Source organism: Bos javanicus, chromosome 28 (genome assembly GCF_032452875.1).
Source record: "Bos javanicus breed banteng chromosome 28, ARS-OSU_banteng_1.0, whole genome shotgun sequence".
NCBI classification, from domain to species: domain Eukaryota; kingdom Metazoa; phylum Chordata; class Mammalia; order Artiodactyla; family Bovidae; genus Bos; species Bos javanicus.
The window spans coordinates 27,844,802-27,865,336 of NC_083895.1; the positions used below are offsets into that span (position 1 = coordinate 27,844,802).

The 20,535-nt window shown below is 38.7% G+C and overlaps 1 protein-coding gene across 1 annotated transcript in view; it reads right to left on the reverse strand.

Moving 5' to 3' along the window:
• Window positions 1–487: 487 nt before the first annotated feature.
• Window positions 488–20,535, reverse strand: part of PPA1 (inorganic pyrophosphatase 1) — a 38,311-nt gene continuing 18,263 nt past the window's right edge. Inside the window, exons 4-11 of the mRNA XM_061405216.1 lie at window positions 19,611–19,730; window positions 16,419–16,505; window positions 15,428–15,554; window positions 7,375–7,502; window positions 6,888–6,973; window positions 2,621–2,690; window positions 1,574–1,616; window positions 488–830 (exon numbers count right to left, since the gene is read on the reverse strand). Of these exons, the coding sequence (XP_061261200.1) occupies window positions 799–830; window positions 1,574–1,616; window positions 2,621–2,690; window positions 6,888–6,973; window positions 7,375–7,502; window positions 15,428–15,554; window positions 16,419–16,505; window positions 19,611–19,730 (693 nt within the window). The 3' untranslated portion in view covers window positions 488–798. The remainder of the gene's footprint in view (window positions 831–1,573; window positions 1,617–2,620; window positions 2,691–6,887; window positions 6,974–7,374; window positions 7,503–15,427; window positions 15,555–16,418; window positions 16,506–19,610; window positions 19,731–20,535) is intronic.

The window sequence follows — 20,535 nt, forward strand, 5'->3', positions numbered from 1 at the left end:
GGGGAAAGGTATAGAGAATGTCTCTCTGTATTATTTAACAACTGCATGTGATTTTATAATGATCTCAAAAAATTTTTCAATTAAAACAATCTGAATGCTTAATAATGCCTTTATACAAATTGCATCTCTTTTACAAACAAGGGAGCTGGAGTTGGGTGTTTGGTACCTGACCTGAGATTACAGAGCTAAGTAAGTAGATCATGTAGCATTAAAAACTCAGGTCTGCAGAGCTCCAAAGTCCACAAATTTAATCACAGAACTATTCTGACTGATGGCTCACAATGAGACGACAGGAAATAGGTAAGAGCAGAGTATCAAGAACTACTGTAAATACAAGGGATTTCATTTTCAGGTGCCTAAAAAAGTCAGTTTTTAGTCTAGTAAAACTGAATTGTAAGATCAGTCATAGAAAGCAAATACCAAACAGCACCCAAGCCTGCTCGGTAGTGTTAGACTTCAGATTAAAATAAAAATGTCATAAACCAAGTTGAAACAAAATAATTTTTATTTCCTAACCATAGCAAACATATACATCCAATATGTACTTATCTTGCATACTCAGTCACAGATGACTTCCAAACTACAACCGCCTTGATAATTAAGCAGGAACTAAATGTTACCTTAGTTGACATGATAAATGCTCTTAGATAGATAATGTATGAATACACTGGATTGGTGACAGCAGAATCTGACTGATTAGTTCTATAAATTTAAAGCTTGGAAAAGCTACTATCACATCTAACACTTTCCGACAAGTAGGATGCAGCAATTATCAGCTTGTATTCCAGAGAAATTTCCTTAGTTTTTCTGGTGATGGAACCACTTATCCACTGTAGTCAGGAAAAAGAAAAACAAATTAGAATCCCTGTTAAGAATCAAAATTACACCCAATATATAACAGTGAATAATATACTTGCTTTAATATATCCTGCTATGGATTCCATTAAAACAAATCTACATACATGCATAACTTCACTAAATTACCAAAACAGGTAATTTATCAGTGTTTTGTTTTGGGCTTCCTTAGGAAGGAAGGAAGGAAATGGCAGGTGGAGAAGGAAATGGCAACCCACTCCAGTATTCTTGCTTGGGAAATCCCATGGACAGAGGAGCCTGGTGGGCTATAGTCCATGGGGTCGCAGAGTCAGACACGACTGAGCAACTAAACATCCTTACTCTTGATGGCTGATCCTATAGATAGGCAATTCTCACCAGAAGAACCTTACAGAGAATCCTAATATCTAAAGATGGAAAGAACTGTTTTCTGGGTGAATCAGCCTGTGGCCAGACAGGGGTGCAGAGCCCAGCCTGCTCCAGCCTCCACGAGGCATCTACCAGGAACTCAGAGAACAGTGGGTCATGATTTGGAAACTGCGGTCACAGGGGGTGGCACTAAAGGTGGTACGCACAGCCATCTTTTCCCACCTGTGCCTCAAAACACAGAATGCTGCTTCTCCCCACTCTCCTCTCTCTGTATGTATTTGGTATGTAAGATGTATCTATGGATATACATGTAATTTTCCCACATATATGCATAACTTTTAATGTAATTTTACCAGAATATAGATCTTACCATCTGTTGGTATTGTGCAGGCAGATTCACATGGTGGCGGTAACTAAAATACAATATTAAAATGTATTAGTCTAATTCCGGAAAAAGAATAAGCTAAAAAAGTATATTGACAGAAAGATTAAAAGGAATGTTAACAGAAGACAACTATCTCAAATTTTAAGTTCTAAAAATAATTTACACCAGATGGGAACAATGCAAAGCTTGCTCTACTGCTAAGAAATGTTAACAAATTCAAAACCTCTTGGCTTTTAATGACACACTGGAGAATAATTAATAAAAATTTTTTTTGAAATAATTGAAAAACATGTATATATAGACTTTATATATACATACATATATATAAAATGTAGGCAGAATGTTCTTATTGAAAAGTAATGGTCGTTAACCAATGGCTTTCCCCTTTTAATTTATCTTAACTTTGTAAAAATTTATATACAAATAAAAATAAATCTAAATGTACTGGCTTCATCATTAAATTGTCTTTTTCCCTTGTACTGTACAAGTCAGTAAAGTCAGACCTCATTTTCTTTTGTTTTTCTCGTCTAACATTACAAATGAGAATAATTTTAGACAAGCTTCAGTCTTTAAGTTAATCAAAATCAGATTATTTCTTTGATGGATGATTTATTACCTCACCTGAAAGTCTCTCTAGGACTACGAACCACTCTTGCAATGATACCTGAAATCTGATGACTTTCTCCATCTTTGCTATGACCAAACCACATAAGTTCCCATTGGTACTCTTATGAAAAATGGCTTATGATAAGCACCCAGGCCCTTGGGTTATTTAGAACATTCTAGAGTCACTCTGAGTCTTACAGACTGTCCTAGCTTGCTATCTGCCCAGGTTAGGGTTGACTGGGATTCTCCTCAGGTTTCCCTCAGTCCAATGTCTACTTGAGTTTATGGTTTGTAATTTCAAGACCTCACACCGTAACAGACGTACAGGACACCCTCAAATATTTATTGAACCTACTTTCCCTCCCCATTCAACACCGTATTTTTTGGCCGCCGAGTTTGTTTTTTTCCCAGGAAACCTTTACTTACAGCATCCACAATGGCTTTGGCAGCATCAGGATCACACTGGAAGGGGCTCTCAGACACCGTAGTGTTCATGCTGTTACACAAAGGGAAAGCGTCGCACTTAACAAAAACTTCTCTCATTAAAACTCGTGTTAAAAATGACAAGTTGAAGCTGGTAGGTCAGGTGAGATTCAAGTTTGGCATTGAAAGATTCCTCACCTATATTAAACATTCTGATTATTTATTTTGGCAAGATACAGCTATTCTTAAGGTAGATTTTGCTCAAATACTTTAACAAGTTCAGATTTTAAAATCTGTGATCGAGTGCTTTGTAATTATTTGAAAGAGCTAAGAAATGCAAATTAAAATGAGAAGCCTATCTTTCCTAATTAGATAAAATGAAAAAAAAAAAAACACAAAAATCTGGTTTCTGTCGGTGCTGACACCTGGCAGGAGCAACACCTGGTTCAATATTCCTGAAAAATAATCTGGTAAAATATGTCCACAACAAAATTTTTTAAAAAATTTTAAAACACCAAAAAAAAAAAAAAAAGTGTCCAAAACCTTTTAAAAAGCACATACACTTTGATAGACAAATTCCATCTCTCCAAACTCAGAGATTTAAATAATTATGTACAAAGATGTTCAACATACATGATTTCACTATTGATAAGATTGAAAAGCTGGAAGTAACCAAAATGTCCAACAACAGAGATGATTAAAAATGATTTATCCATCAGACAGAACAATATACAGATGGAATATTTATATTATATATTTAATGACATAACAAATGCTTGTAGTGTTAACTTTTCTAAACCACAAAACAAAATGTATATATTATATATGTGCATTTGTTTAGTCGCCCTGTCTTACTCTTTAGGACCCCATGGACTATAGCCCACCAAGCTCCTCTGTCCATGGGATTATCCCAGCAAGAATACTGGAGTGGGCTGCCATTTCCTACTCCAGGGGCTATTCCCAACCCAGGAATCGAACCTACACCTCCTGTGTCTCCTGCATTAGCAGGTGGATGGGTTCTTTACCACTGTGCCATCTGGGAAGCCCATATATTATACATACAATATGATTATTTTCGAAAATATACTTAAAAAGCACTGTAAAAAGAGAAAACTCTACATGTTACTAAGAGTGTCTATGGAAAAACTGAGATTAAAGTGATTTTTTAAAAACTTTTTTTGGTTAACTATGATTCAAAAATTCCTTCATATTGAATTATTATATACTATTAAGTGGTTATAATCAAAAATATTCTATGAAAAAGAAAAAATATTCAGCCACCTGTTACTTAACATGTGCTAAAGCCATTTCCACAGAAATAATAGGATACCACAAAATAGAGACGATATTAAAAGCAAAGTCTCATGATTGTACATTTTCATACAAAGGTGTGTGTGTGCTCAGTTTTTCTTATGTTTGTGGAGAGACAGATGTTTTTATTTTACAAGACATTATCCCGACTTACAGAAGATTCCTGAGAATTTCCTATAGTTCTTTTCTCCCTCCAGAAAAGAAATTTATAATATAAACAGATGCTGGGGTGTGTATGTATATCTTACCTTGCATAAATGGGATCACACTATGATAAGTAAACTGCTATGGACTTTGCTTTTCTCATTTAATATATTTTGGACATCATTCCATATCAACATCTAGAGAATAATGTGCCATATACTATTCTGTTCTATGAATTGTTTAATCATTACAATTTGGTTGTTTCTAACTTTTTTGATATTATAAATGACACTGTAGTGAACATCCTTGTACCTGCATCTTGCAGGACTGTATCTATAAGGATACATTCCTAGTAGTAGTGCTTCAAAGAAATAGAAGAATTAAAAATTTTGAGATTAATGGCTGATTTACATGTTATACACCAGAAACCAACACAGCATTGTAAAGCAATTATCCTCCAAAAAAAAAAAAACCAAAACCCTAGGGACTGACTACTGTCAAACTGCCCTCACAAAGGCTATCCCCATTCATACTCTCACAACTACATATAAATGTTGCCACTCCAGGCTATCATTTAATTTTTTAAAATTTTATTTTTATTATTATTTTTTTTTTACTTTACAATATTGTATTGGTTTTGCCATACATCAACATGCATCCGCCACGGGTGTAATTTTTTTTTTTTAACTTTGCAGATCTACTGAAGGATAACACTATCTTTCTGAGCTGCATTTTAAATTATAAAGTGAGGCTGCACATCTTCTTATATGTAAACTTACTTTCTCTTTTTCTCTCCCTCTATTAGTATTCTTTCTTTTATCAATTTGAGTAAGTTATTTATAAATTAAGAAATTTAGTCCTTTGTCAGGTGTTAAGAAAAAACTGGGAAGAACTGCCTCCTGATACATAAAAAAATCATAAGTAAATCTTTCTTTTCTGGATTTTGAGTCTGTCTTCTGTTTAGAAAGGTCTTCCCTACTACTAAGCTAATGAATTAAATTCACCTAGTCTTTTTCTAGAATTTTCTCACATTACAGTTTATCTGTCTGGAATTAAACACTGACATAAGACAAGAGTTGCAAACTCATGCTGGCAGCCAGTGCCAATTAACATGTGGGTATAAAGTAGCTGGGGTTAAGAACACTGGTTGGCGCTGGGCTACTTGTACAGGAGTACCTGCCTAGTGACAGCACCTTTCAGCAATGAAAAGCAGCCACAGCATGAGGGTGGTTGCCAGTGTGCATACCTGGAGGAAGAAAGGAACGTAAAGGGCGAGATAGAGATCTAGCCTTATTTTCTCCTTAAATAGGCAGCTGGTGCAAACCTCACCACCACTACCCTTGTTTTTTTCAGGATTTCTGTCACTATTCTGACATGCAGTTTTTTTTTCCTAGATGAAACTGAATGTTATTCATGAATATATGATACCTTTATATTTAACATCTTTTATATTTCTGTAGAGTTTTAAAGTTTTCTTCTTCTGGGTCCTTCAGATTTCTTATTTATACTTTTTTTTCTTAAATACTATTCTACATGGGATCTTTTCCTCCAAAGCTAGCAATGTGCATATATACTCATTTTGTAATCCTCCACCTTATAGAATTCTTTTTCCTAGGGCTTTCTGTGTACACAGTCATATCATCTGCAACAACTTGCTTCCCCCTTTTCCAGTATTCCTGCATCTTATTTCTTTCTCCTATTTACTTCATCAGCTAGTATTTTCAGAACAACACTAGTTAAGTGGTAATGGTGGCCATTCTCTTATAATCTTCAAAAGAGGGAGTATATTATACTAAAAATAAGCTGGGGCCACACAGACTTGGATGCGAGTCCTCACTCCAAAACACTTACTGAGGTATGACCTTGGTTAAGTCTCCCCGTGTCTCTGTTGCATGCTTGGCAAATATTAACTGCTCAATCAGTATTAGTTAGTAGTAGTAGTAGTAGAAGTAGTAGTAGTTAATTCAATGTGCATGGTAGATCCTGGTTTAGTTGTGATGATCCTATATATTTACATCGGAGAATACCAACCCTTGTACTCAACCCATTCTGAGCACCCTGATGCTAGGCAGTTTTCCCCAGTTACCCTAACAAAGCTCTGATCTCACTCTCCCCTTTATAATTTTAGTTTGTACTTATTCAGAGTATCTTTGTGGCTTTTTTTTTTAACTTTCTGCAAAGAAAAAAATGTTGCCTGTGATATTCCAGTTCTACAAGGATCAAGCCATTAGCCACTACAGTCACCTGCTGACAGTGTGCCCTGAGGGGAATTCAGGATGGAGAAGAACAGGAAAGATTTGGGTATACTGGCCCCTAGATAGTTAACATGAATTTCTAAGAAAAAATTTCAAATGACCCCAGACTCCTGCCTCTTCTCAAACATAGAAAAGCACTGAAAGCATTAACTTGAGATGCCTCTTCTCTATGATTAGCAGTCATCTTTTTATGCATGACTACATGTTTTCCCAGCAAAAAAAAAAAAAAGTTTATATTGCTCTTGGCTCCTCCCTTACATCTCTGCAGTAGTTCTTTAGGGCTATCTGAGAGGCTGTCTCCTGGGCTATACGTTCAACAACAGCTTATTTATATTTCTATATAAATAGAAAATAAACTGTCCTCAAATAAATTGTAACTCACAACCTTTACGTTGTGTGGTTTTTCTTTCAGTCTATACTTCCTATTGACTTAAGTACTGATAAAACCAGTTATCTCTTTCCTAAGTGAATGTAATGGTACAATATGTTGAGGTTATTAACGTATCTGGAGTAAGCTAGTCTGCTTTATGTGTTAAACATGGAAAAGAGTTAATGCTTACCAGCTGATTCCTTTTCCATCAGTTTTCTTAGTCACTAATGCTCTCCAATAGTCATGAGTGCTTTCAATAATGTCAATTGCAAAGTTCTATAATTTAAAGAGATATTCATTAGAATAACAGAAGCAAGTTCTTTCCTTTTCTAATTCTGGGCACGGTGCATGGCATGTGGGATTAGTTCCCCAACCAGGGCTAGAACCCATGGTACTTGCAGTGAACACAGTCTTAACCCCTGGACCACCAGGGAACATCCCTGTTCTTTTCTTATTATCAATATTTTACCAAAGCATCATAGCTTCATCTCTTTTGAATCATTTCCTTGTATCAAAAATGGAAGAAAACCATTTAAATGAACAAATCAACATAAAGCCTGTCTTGTGTCTTTAAACAGCTATTTTATAGGTCATATAGTCTTTAGATGGTAACAATGTGGTTAAATTATGTCTCAATACAGGTAGGCCTACAGCTACAGTTCTGAGTGACACCTTACCTTATCTTTAAATTCTGCATTGAAAGCAAACTCATTTTCAGGTTTTCCATCTGGAACCTTGTACCTCCTAAACCAATCCACAGTAGCTTCCAGGTAGCCAGGTTTCAGCCGCTTGACATCATTAATATCTAAGAAAAGAATAAGATTCTCTTCTCAGATTGCAAGATATATATGTAATTATTTATGCATTCAATAAAAATACCAAGTACTTTGAAGAGCTATAGGATGGATTGTCAAAAAAGTTCAAATAATGTTAGAACTAATATCTTCTTGAGAAGAGAACATATATACACATTAAATAAAAATCATCTAGTGTCTTAGAATAGCTCTGACACTAAGTACTAAGAGAACAATCAGTACCACAATAATTCCTATTAAATAAGAGGAGGGAGAAATGACTGGGGGCTGCATGAGAGAATAGTTTGGCAAGCATGTGTAACTTCCCAGGGCTCAAACCTGCGTCTCCTGCAATGCAGGCAGATTCTTTACCACTGAGTCACCAGCGAAGCCCTAAGAGAAGGATGTCTGTTTCAGTTGCTCAGTCATGTCCAACTCTTTGCGATTCCATGGACTGTAGCCCTCCAGGCTCCTCTGTCCATGGGATTCTCCAGGCAAGAATACTGGAGTGGGTTGCCATGCCCTTCTCCAAAGAGAAGGATAAAAGATACTAAAAGAGAGGTTGAGGTTGTACTTGAGGATCGCTCTCCAATGATGTACTAAAAGACAAGAAAACATGCATTACATATGTTCACTGATAGGTTACTTGTTACATGTGAATAAGCTTTCCTCACTCTACAGTATAGGCATTCAATATCACAATACTTTAGTTCTGGCCAAAAAAAAAGTGTCCTCTGTAAAAAAAAAAAAAAATGTTTTAAAGTTTCTGTATAGTTGTTATCAATGTCAAGCCTCAATGCCATCAAACTCAAGTTTAAATGACCAAATTGCTTTTCCATGCAAACAAATAGAAGATACAAGTACAAAAAAAAAAAAAAAATCCATCAGGAAAACTGTAACTGGAAGGAGGAATACGTTCAACAACAGCTTATCTATAATATAAACTCGGCTTAAGCCCAAATTATAATGTATATAGTTAAAGAAAATCATGCATTTTATTATCAGAGTACCACTTAAAGTAGGGAAAGTTTACAAAGTGAACTGGGAAATGTTTAAACACTGATTAATTTCAAGGAACTTATAATTCATATAAAAGGTATCATCTGATACAGAAATAGTTCGAAAATCCAGAAATCCAAAATGCAAGTGTACGTTGTCTTCCAACAAATTTCCCATCCAATTCTATTCTTTAGGCACCAAATGCAAGTCTGCCAATTCAGTTCAGTAATGGCACTGACTGATGGAGTCAGGCCCCACAGTTCGAGGGCTCAGTTCCACAGCAGTGATCCCACTTCAGATGCTGGTGGCAAATTCCAAGCCATGCCACGTGCTACAGTTTCCTACAACTCTCTCCTTGGGTTTGATAATTTGCCAGAAAGACTCATAAAACTCAAGAAAACACTGAGCTTATGTTTACTGGTTTAGTATAAAGGATACAACTCAGGAAGAGTCCAATGGAAGAGATGCTTAGGACCCAGTGTGGGGGATGGAGGGTGTAGTTCCCACGTCCTCTGGGGGCGGAGGGAGGCATGCCACCCTCCCAGCACTGCAGTACGCTCACCGTCTCAGAAGGGCTCCACATCTCATGATTCCAGACTTTTCATGGAGCCTCCCCTCCCAGTTCCAGAGGTCAGTGGTTGGGGCTAAAAGTTCCCACCCTCTAATCATTCAGCTTTTCTGTTGACTGAGCCTGTCTGAGGCTAGCTAGGGGCCACCTTAAGTCCCCTTATTAGCACAAACTCAGGTATAATGAAAGAGGCTCACTGTGAATAAAAGACACACTCATCACTCAGGAAATTCCAAGGGATTTAGTTCTTTGCCAAAAACTAGAGACAAAGATCTAACATATTTCTGTATTCTATCATAGTAAGGAAAAATGTAAGAACTGATGAACTGTTTGACTTTTTTTGATCCAGATATCGAAACGTATGCTGGACTCAGACTAGGGAACCCTGGACACCAGACCCAGGAAAAAAAAAAGTAAGAAAAACTTCAATTTTTGTGCCCCCTGTTGTACTTTATGTATCAATTCTGTGCTGTTCCTTGGGTTCAGCCTCTAATCAGCCCACAACCATGAGCAGCAAGAAATGCTCACTTTCCTGATGACCACAACTGCAGCAGGCGGGTGGCTGGCTGTCGTGGGCCCCACAATGTCAAAGAGGATCACCATGGCCAACCTGGTCGCTTTAGTGGGTAGGCCAGCCTCCCCCATGGCTCTGTGTATATTCCCCCCAAAGTTGTGGCTTGTCAAGTGCTCTACTTAATTCTCTTCCAGTTATAACAGATGACGGACACTGCCTTACACTGACATTTAAGAGAAGCTGTATACAGCTTGCACCACAGGGCCAGCCACCCAGAGAAACTTTCAGGGTTCTAACAACACTGACTGCAAGAGAATGACACCCAGAAAATGCTGCTGATGTAATGTGGTGTGGCTTCATTAACTGTGGCCAAAGCACACTATTTTAGCATGTGTACCCTTGTGTACACATCTCCGTGTGGAGATACCCCACATCCAAGGGCAGAGAAACCCCAGTAAGACGGTAGGCACTGAAGCGGTTGTGAGGAGATACCCCACGTCCAGGGGCAAAGGAGGAGCCCCAGCAAGGCACCTTGTCTAACTCAATGAAACTATGAGCCATGCCATTAGGGCCACCCACAGACAGGTCATGGTGGAGAGTTCTGACAAAATGTGGTCCACTGGAGTACGGAACTGCAAACCACTTCAGTATTCTTGCCTGAGAACCCCATGAACAGTATGAAAAGGCAAAAAGATAGGACACTGAAAGATGAACTCCCCAGGTCGGTATGTGCCCAATATGCCACTGGAGATCAGTGGAAAAATAACTCCAGAAAGAATGAAGAGATGGAGCCAAAGCAAAAACAACACCCAGTTGTGGATGTGACTGGTGATGGAAGCAAGGTCTGAAGCTGTAAAGAGCAATATTGCGTAGGAACCTGGAATGTTAGGTCCATGAATCAAGGCAAATTGGAAGTGGTCAAACAGGAGATGGCAAGAATGAACATCGACATTCTAGGAATCAGCAAACTAAAATGGACTGGAATGGGTGAATTTAACTCAGATGACCATTATATCTACTACTGTGGGCAGGAATCCCTTAGAAGAAATGGAGTAGCCATCATGGTCAACAAGAGAGTCAAAAATGAAGTACTTGGGTGCAATCTCAAAAATGACAGAATGATCTCTGTTCGTTTCCAAGGCAAACCATTCAATATCACAGTAATCCAAGTCTATGCCCCAACCAGTAACGCTGAAGAAGCTGAAGTTGAATGGTTCTATGAAGACCTACAAGACCTTTTAGAACTAACACCCAAAAAAGACGTCCTTTTCATTATAGGGGACTGGAATGCAAAAGTAGGAAGTCAAGAAACACCTGGAGTAACAGGCAAATTTGGCCTTGGAGTACAGAATGAAGCAGAGCAAAGGCAAATAGAGTCTTGCCAAGAGAACACACTGGTCATAGCAAACACCCTCTTCCAACAACATAAGATTCTACACATGGACATCACCAGATGGTCAACACCGAAATCAGATTGATTATATTCTTTGCAGCCAAAGATGGAGAAGTTCTATACACTCAGCAAAAACAAGACCAGGAGCTGACTATGGCACAGATCATGAACTTCTTGTTGCAAATTCAGACTTAAATTGAAGAAAGTAGGGAAAACCACTAGACCATTCAGGTATGACCTAAATCAAATCCCTACCGATTATACAGTGGCAGTGAGAAATAGATTTAAGGGACTAGATCTGATAGATAAAGTGCCTGATGAACTATGGATAGAGGTTTGTGACACTGTACAGGAGACAGGGAGCAAGACCATCCCCAAGAAAAAGACATGCAAAAAAGCAAAATGGCTGACTGGGGAGGCCTTATAAATAGCTGTGAAAAGAAGAGAAGCTAAAAGTAAAGGAGAAAAGGAAAGATATTCCCATTTGAATGCAGAGTTCCAAAGAACAGCAAGAAGAGATAAGAAAACCTCCCTCAGTGATCAGGGCAAAGAAATAGAGGAAAACAATAGAATGGGAAAGACCAGAGATCCCTTCAAGAAAATTAGAGATACCAAGAGAACATTTCATGCAAAGATGGGCTCAATAAAGGACAGAAATCGTATGGACCTAACAGAAGCAGAAGATATTAAGAAGAGGTGGCAAGAATACACAGAAGAACTGTACAAAAAAGATCTTCATGACCCAGATACTCATGATGGTGTGATCACTCACCTAGAGCCAGATATCCTGGAATGCGAAGTCAAGTGGGCCTTAGGAAGCATCACTACAAACAAAGCTAGTGGAGGTGATGGAATTCCAGTTGAGCTATTTCAAATCCTAAAAGATGATGCTGTGAAAGTGCTGCACTCAATATGCCAGCAAACTTGGAAAACTCAGCAGTGGCCACAGGACTGGAAAAGGTCAGTTTTCATTCCAATCCCAAAGAAAGGCAATGTCAAAGAATGCTCAAACTACAGCACAATTGTACTCATCTCACATGCTATTAAAGTAATGCTCAAAATTTGCAAGCCAGGCTTCAACAATACGTGAACCCTAACTTCCAGATGTTCAAGCTGGTTTCAGAAAGGGCAGAGGAACCAGAGATCAAATTGCCAACGTCCACTGGATCATGGAAAAAACAAGAGAGTTCCAGAAAAACATCTATTTCTGCTTTATTGACTATGCCAAAACCTTTGACTGTATGGATCACAATAAACTGTGGACAACTCTGAAAGAGATGGGAATACCAGACCACCCGACCTGCCTCCTGTGAACGTAGTTCACAGGAACACAGAACTGGACACGGAACAACAGACTGTTTCCAAATCGGGAAAGAAGTATGTTAAAGCTGTGTATTGTCACCCTGCTTATTTAACTTATATGCAGAGTACATCATGAGAAACGCTGGGCTGGAGGAAGCACAAGCTGGAATCAAGATTGCTGGGATAAATATCAATAACCTCAGATATGCAGATAACACCACCCTTCTGGCAGAAAGTGAAGAAGAACTAGAGAGCCTCTTGATGAAAGTGAAAGAGGAGAGTGAAAAAGTTGGCTTAAAGCTCAACATTCAGAAAACTAAGATCATGCCATAGATTCCCATCACTTCATGGCAAATAGATGGGGAAACAGTGGCAGACTTTATTTTGAGAGGCTCCAAAATCACTGCAGATGGTGACTGCAGCCATGAAATTAAAAGACGCTTACTCCTTGGAAGAAAAGCTATGACCAACCTAGACAACATATTAAAAAGCAGAGACATTACTTTGCCAACAAAGGTCCGTCTAGTCAAGGCTATGGTTTTTCCAGTAGTCATGTATGGATGTGAGAGTTGGACTATAAAGAAAGCTGAGCACTGAGGAATTGATGCTTTTGAACTGTGGTGTGTTGGAGAAGACTCTTGAGAGGCCCTTGGACTACAAGGAGATCCAACCAGTCCATCCTAAAGGAAGTCAGTCCTGAATATTCTTGAGAAGGACTGATGCTGAAGCTGAAACTCCAATACTTTTACCATCTGTTGCATAGAGCTGACTCATTTGAAAAGACCCTGATGCTGGGAAAGATTGAGGGCAGGAGGAGAAGGGGACGACAGAGGATGAGATGGTTGGATGGCATCACAGACTCAATGGGCATGAGTTTGAGTAAACTCCGGGAGTTGGTGATGGACAGGGAGGCTTGGGATGCTGTGGTCCATGGGGTTACAAAGAGTCAGACACGATTGAGTGACTGAACTGAACTGAACTCTTGTGTAAACAGCACGTGTGAAAATGGACATAGTGATCAACAGGATCAAGACTAAATGAAGGAATGCACTCTCAATGTATAAAATTTAAATAATACAGAAGTATCTGAAAGAAAAAGTCAGTCTCCATCTTTTTTTCCCATTGCACTATTAAAGGGTTGGTGTTGAGTCCTTTTTAAATGAGTTTGTATATATATATGCAAATATGCACATATTTAAACATATGTGAGATGATACTCTGAAAGGTAAAAATAACAACAGAAAGGAATAATTTAAGAGTTAAATTTATAAAATTCTTAGAAGGAAATAACTTTGTGACCTTAGATTAGGCAATGGTTTCTTAAATATGATACCAAAAGCACAGCAATAAAAGAAAAAATAGACTGCATCAAAATGAAAACCATGAGTACTTCAAAGGACACCATTAAGAAAACAAAAGGACAAATCCACAAAATGGAAGAAAATACAGACAAATCATATACATCTGATAAAGGTCTAGCATCCAAAACATAGAAGTGCTCTTATAGCTCAAAAACATGATGATACACCCCATTAGAATGGCTATACTTTAAAAAGATAAGTAACTAATGCTGGCAAGGAAGTAGAAAAATTGGAAGCCTTTGAGGACTGTAAGATGGTACAGCTGCTTTGGGAAAAATCTGGCAGTTCCTCAAGGGGCTAAACATGGGACTTCCCTGGTAGCTCAGTTGATGAACAATCCGCCCACAGTGCAGGAGACCCCAGTTCAGTCCCTGAGTCGGGAAGATCCAGAAGGAAATGGCAGCCCACCCCAGAATTCTTGCCAGGAGATTTCCATGGACAGAGAAGCCTGGTGGGCTACAGTCCAAGGGGTTGCAAGAGCTGGATTTGACGTAGCAACTAAACCACCATCAGGGGGCTAAACATTAAGAGTTACCATTTCACTCAGAAACCCCCCTCTTAGGTATATACACCCAGTCAGTCAGTTCAGTCGCGCAGTTGTGTTTGACCCTGCGACCCCATGGACTGCAGCACGCCAGGCTTCCCTGTCCATCACCAACTCCTGGAGCTTGCTCACCCAAGAGGATTAAAAATACATGTCCACACAAAAACTTACACAGGAATGTTCATAGCAGCAGCCTATTCCTAATAGCCAAAAAGAATCCAAATGTCCATCAACAGATGAATGGATCAACAAAACATGATATATATCCACACCACAGAATATAACTCAGCATTAAAAAAATAAGTACTAATACATGCTACAAGATGGATAAACCTAGAAAACCTAAGTAAAAAGAAACCAGACACAGAAGGCCATGCAGTTTACAATTCCATGTATATGAAATATCCAAAATAGGCAAATTCACAGACATGTAAAAAGTCAGTGATGTCGGGCCTCGGAGGAGGAGGGAACAGGGTGACTAAGTACTTAAAGGTACAGGGTTTTCCTTCAGGGTGATGAGGATGTTCTGAAATGAGGTAAGTGGTGATGGTTGCACAGCATTGTGAATATACTAAATGCCTCTGAATTCTACACTTTGAAATAGTCAAGACAGTGAATGTTATGTTAATTTTACCACCAAAAAAGGCGGGGATAAAGCACTGATACACCTCACAATGTAGATGAACCCTGAAAACAGTATGCTAAGTGAAGGAAGTCAGATATCATGTGACTCCATTTATGTGAAATGTTCAGATCAAGCAGATCCATAGAGACAGGCCATAGGTAGGTGGTTGCCAGGGCCTGAGGGAAGGGGAGATAGGGAGTGATTGTTAACGCATGTGGGATTTTCTTTTGGAATGGTAAAAATGATCTAGAATCAGATAGTGGTGGCGGTTAATAGCCTAGCGCGTGTATCAAACCCATGGAACTGGAAACTTTACAATGATGAATTTTATGACATGTGGCATGTATATCTCAATTTTTTTATTTTTTAAAAATAGAGCAAGTAAGTGCTAGCATGTGGAAAAGGAAAGAAGAAAACAGGAAAGACAAACTACCAGATTTCTTCTTTCCTGGAATGAAGGAGAACACTTAGTTAACTAACCACAGGAGTTCAGCAGCAGGAATCACAGTGCTCTGCTGTCAAATGTCTTGCTCCTCCGTCCTTTAACAGTTTGAAGGCGTGAGCTTAACGACTATCATTACAGGTCAAGTCTCGTACGGGGTCAGGTTCAGACCCTACATATTTTCTTACCATTGTAATTGGCTGCATCAGGATCTTCCACATTAATGGCAATGACTTTCCAGTCGGTTTCCCCTTCGTCAATCATGGCCAGAATGCCCAGAACTTTCACTCTGATAATCTCCCCTCGTGCACACACCTGAGAGTCAAAAACCACAGCTAGGTCAAAACTACAGAATCAAACTCTGGAAGAAGAGTTTTACTTGGTGGATAATAGGAAATGAGGAAGACGCCAAAATTCTACAAACTTAAGATGGTTCCTGTAAGGAATTTTTAAAAAGCTAAACAAGTGAATGTCCACTAATCCTATCAGAGTTGAGGGTGATTCATGTTTTTTAAACTGTCATTGCTTGTGCTGAAGAATAAGTGCTCCAGAGTTTGTTTCAAACACCTATTTTAATGCACCCTCTTTACCTTTTATTTTATAGAAGACACTGAGTTAGGTAAGTCATACAATAAGCCTGAACTTTATGACTTAAGCAACTGAATGACAACTTTCTTTTCAGTTGCTTACTCTTTTCTTGAGGCTGGGAAAGATCATAAAGAAAATAACCATTAAAAAAAAAAAAAAGGAAAATAACCATAGCTAGAACCTTAAAGCAACTCTACTTGATAGAGGAATCCCTACCATAAACATGTGGGGTTATTTAAGCCCCATGGGGCCAATTCATTAGTCACTCCAAATCCTGAGGCAGGGTTTGCCTTGTTGCCTCCTGGTACCCTTCATCCACTGACTCCTCATCTGCCTTTTAAAGCAATGCAGAACATGTCTAGTTCTTCCACACACATGCATATACTATACATCTTTTCCTAGGCTAGGTTTAAATTACAAATTATAATGTACAAATGCTTAGAATGGAATGGAAGCTTTTATCACCCAAAGAGACATCATTACTTCACTGATATTCATATATTTTATTTACAATGTTTTTTAAAGTAAGAACTTTGTAGATTTCATTGCTCTCATCTCAACACTAAAGAAAAATATGTCAGATTCTATTACCTTGCTTCCAATTTCACACACATCAATTGGGTCATTATCACCACAACAGCCAGTGTGTTTGTCATTGTGTCCTGGGTCTTCCCAAGTCTAAAAAAAAATAAAAATAAAACGTCAGAGTGTATTATTCCTATATGTGTTAATGACAAAAGTAGATCATGTTGGCACTAAAAGATAACATCCCGTGATCGTTCTGCAAAATAGGAATCTTCAGCTATTTATTCCTCATTAAAATGAATCCTTTATTCATGTCTTAACTACCACAGTAACCTTAATTAAATGTTGGGCTCCTGTTAAGCTTTAAAATGGATAATGATACTATTTTAAACAGAAAAAACCCAACTATCTAATAACTGAGACAATACGCAAACACAAATGTAGACCCAGATGTTCACTTAAAAAAAATGTATTCAAAGAAAACTGCTTTGGTGAACTCTTAGTACTTATTCTGTTAACTAGACTTTTCTTTAAAAGATGTCTCCAAGCAGAGACAGGTAATATCAAGATGGAAATGACATGTGCTGATGGCAAAAATGCCATCACTGGTCAGGATCAAGAATGAGAAATTTAAGCAGGATTTGCTGAAAATGTAAACGGCCGAGTTTCTTTCCTGCTAAACTGTGAGGCAGAGTGCTCACAGAGCCCGGCGCCGGGGAAAGGACAGGCTGTGCTCGCCAGGAAGTCCAGTTTGAAGTGCAGCTGCTGCTTTGGTTCTTTTCCCTCCCAACCCAGAACACATTTCTTGGATTTGTTTGCTTACTCAGCTGGAGTAAAGGCAGGGAGATAAAAGTGATGGGGAAAAGAAGACCAGACCCAACAAAACCAAATTCAACCTACAGAAGAGTGAGGTATTTCAGCAATGTTCTCCCAGAGGGACGACGTCTCAAGGCTAAACAGTGAATCAACTGCAGCACACGGTAAGGTGCTGTGCTTAGACTCGGTGATTACCTCCCAAGCTAGACGGGCTTCCCTGGTGGCTCAGCGGGTAAAGAATCCTCCTGCAATGCGGGAGACCTGGGTTCAATCCCTCGGTTGGGAAGGTCCTCTGGAGAAGGGAACAGCTACCCACTCCAGTATTCTGGCCTGGAGAATTCCATGGACTGCATAGTCCATGGGGTCGCAAAGAGTCGGACATGACTGAGTGACTTTCACTTCACAAGCTAGATGGGTTTGCCCTATGTTTTAGTAACTTACAGGTTGTTTCATAGTAGATTCCACTTAGTAGACTTAATGGTTAATAAAAACAAACTATCAGCAGGAAGAAAATAAACTGAATATTTAGAAATCTTAAGTGTCACAGCGTTGGTTTAATCAAACCAGAATTTAGTATACACTCAGTAATGTATACTGAATTCTTGTGATTCTTTATTCAAATATGAAATAAGAGCCTATACACACTGCTGTTGTGCTAGGGATAAACTGGTAAACAATGCAGATATCCCCTCACCTCAAAGGGACGACTGCTTAGGAAAACAGAACTCCATTATTACTTTACCACAAAGGAGAAATCTGGATGACAGAGATAAAAGTCAACAGCTGTGAGAACTTACATGTCCCAGGTTCTAAGTGCTTGATTCCTCAAACAGCCACATGAGCTATGCACTAGAATATTTCAGGGGGGAATATTACCATCTCAGGGAGGAAGAAGCAGAAGCAAGTTAGGAAATCTAGAAACTGGCAGACTTAGGATTTGTACCCTCTTCCAGATGGTGCAAAAAAAATCAGTGCTTTTAAGCTCTAGTTTCGCAATAGATCTGCTACTCAATCTGTAATGAAAGAATCTGTGTAGTTTATAAGCAGTCCATGTTCAAAAAAAATAGATATTTCAGAGAAGAACAAACTTTCAAATGTGAAATAGTTATCTTTTAGTTTATCTTGAAAATAAGTTATTTAAGGAAGTATTAAAATGAGTTAATTATCCCCTATGTTTTTATAATCTACTCCACCGGATCATGGAAAAAGCAAGAGAGTTCCAGAAAAACATCTATTTCTGCTTTACTGACTAGGCCAAAGCCTTTGACTGTGTGGATCACAATAACCTGTGGAAAATTCTGAAAGAGATGGGAATACCAGAACACCTGATCTGCCTCTTGAGAAATCTGTATGCAGGTCAGGAAGCAACAGTTAGAACTGGACATAGAACAACAGACTGGTTCCAAATAGGAAAAGGAGTTCGTCAAGGCTGTATATTGTCACCCTGTTTATTTAACTTATATGCAGAGTACATCATGAGAAACGCTGTGCTGGAAGAAACACAAGCTGGAATCAAGATTGCTGGGAGAAATATCAATAACCTCAGATATGCAGATGACACCACCCTTATGGCAGAAAGTGAAGAGGAACTGAAAAGCCTTTTGATGAAAGTGAAAGTGGAGACTGAAAAAGTTGGCTTAAAGCTCAACATTTAGAAAATGAAGATCATGGCATCTGGTCCCACCACTTCATGGGAAATAGATGGGGAAACAGTGGAAACAGTGTCAGACTTTATTTTTCTGGGCTCCAAAATCACGGCTGATGGTGACTGCAGCCATGAAATTAAATACGCTTACTTCTTGTAAGGAAAGTTATGACCAACCTAGATAGCATATTCAAAAGCAGAGACATTACTTTGCCAACAAAGGTTCGTCTAGTCAAGGCTATGGTTTTTCCTGTGGTCATGTATTGATGTGAGAGTTGGACTGTGAAGAAGGCTGAGTGCCAAAGAATTGATGCTTTTGAACTGTGGTGTTGGAGAAGACTCTTGAGAGTCCCTTGGACTGCAAGGAGATCCAACCAGTCCATTCTGAAGGAGATCAGCCCTGGGTGTTCTTTGGAAGGAATGATGCTAAAGCTGAAACTCCAGTACTTTGGCCACCTCATGAGAAGAGTTGACTCTGCGAAGGAAAAGACTCGGATGCTGGGAGGGATTGGGGGCAGGAGAAGGGGACGACAGAGGATGAGATGGCTGGATGGCATCACTGACTCGATGGACGTGAGTCTCAGTGAACTCCGGGAGTTGGTGAGGGACAGGGAGGCCTGGCGTGCTGCGATTCATGAGGTCGCAAAGAGTCGGACATGACTGAGCAACTGATCTGATCTGATCTGATCTGATAGGAACAACTTTTTATAGGTATTTAAGTCTTTTTTTAAGTAGTAGGTTAAATTTTCATAAGCTAAGCTGAAAAGTACACTTCTCACAACTGCAGAAAGACAGACCTGAGGGATGGCACCGTAGTTCCAGATGTATCCTTTATACGGGAACAGATTTGCAACATAACGGAGTTTTCCTTTCTTCACATCTTGTTTAATTGGGTTTAAAGGGTCCTTTGTAGCAATCTGAAACAAAAAATTTCAAATCATTGTATATTTGTATCTAAAGTAGTATTCAAATAGGGATTTAAGGAATTATGAAATAGGCATCCCTTAGTTCCATTTACATGATATATTTTTACCCTGAACATTTTCATAATTTAAAATAAAAGTTTCATCATAATCAGCCTGTTAAGTGGAAAATTTATTTGAGGTACACAGGAACGAACAAGATGGGGAAAAGAACATTTAATAATTCCAGAAAGCAAAAATTAAAATTAGCTAGAATAAATCCTAACATTTGAGAAAATATCTAACTTCAGCTTTCCTTTAAAGCATTTAGAATTAGTCAAATATTTGTCTATTACATATAAAGTTTTATTACTATCAAAAAGCTTAGGTGATAGCAAATATTATGGATATCCACAACAAAAAGCCAAATTTATTAGGTGTCATCAGAATAAATTAATACAATGTGACAGAAATTCCAATAAAATTATTTTTATGGCTGGGCTGACTGAAGCAAGCCTGTTAACTACATGGAGGAGTCAACAAAGGAATTAGAGAGAAGACAGAAGAGAAAAAGGTGATTCTGGGTTTGGGGAGTGCCAGAAGCAAAGGCGTGGGAAAGGAAAAAGTGCAGCGTATTTGTACAGAATAAATGGTTGAGTTTAGCTGGGGCACGGAAGGAAGACAGGCAGGCAAGGGGAGACACAACTGGAAAACCGACTGGGACTAGAAAGACGACAGCCTTGGACTTCAGCTGTTTAACCCTTGAGCAACTCGGTGTGACCAGAGCAAAACTGACATCCCGTATCTGACTAGCAAAGCT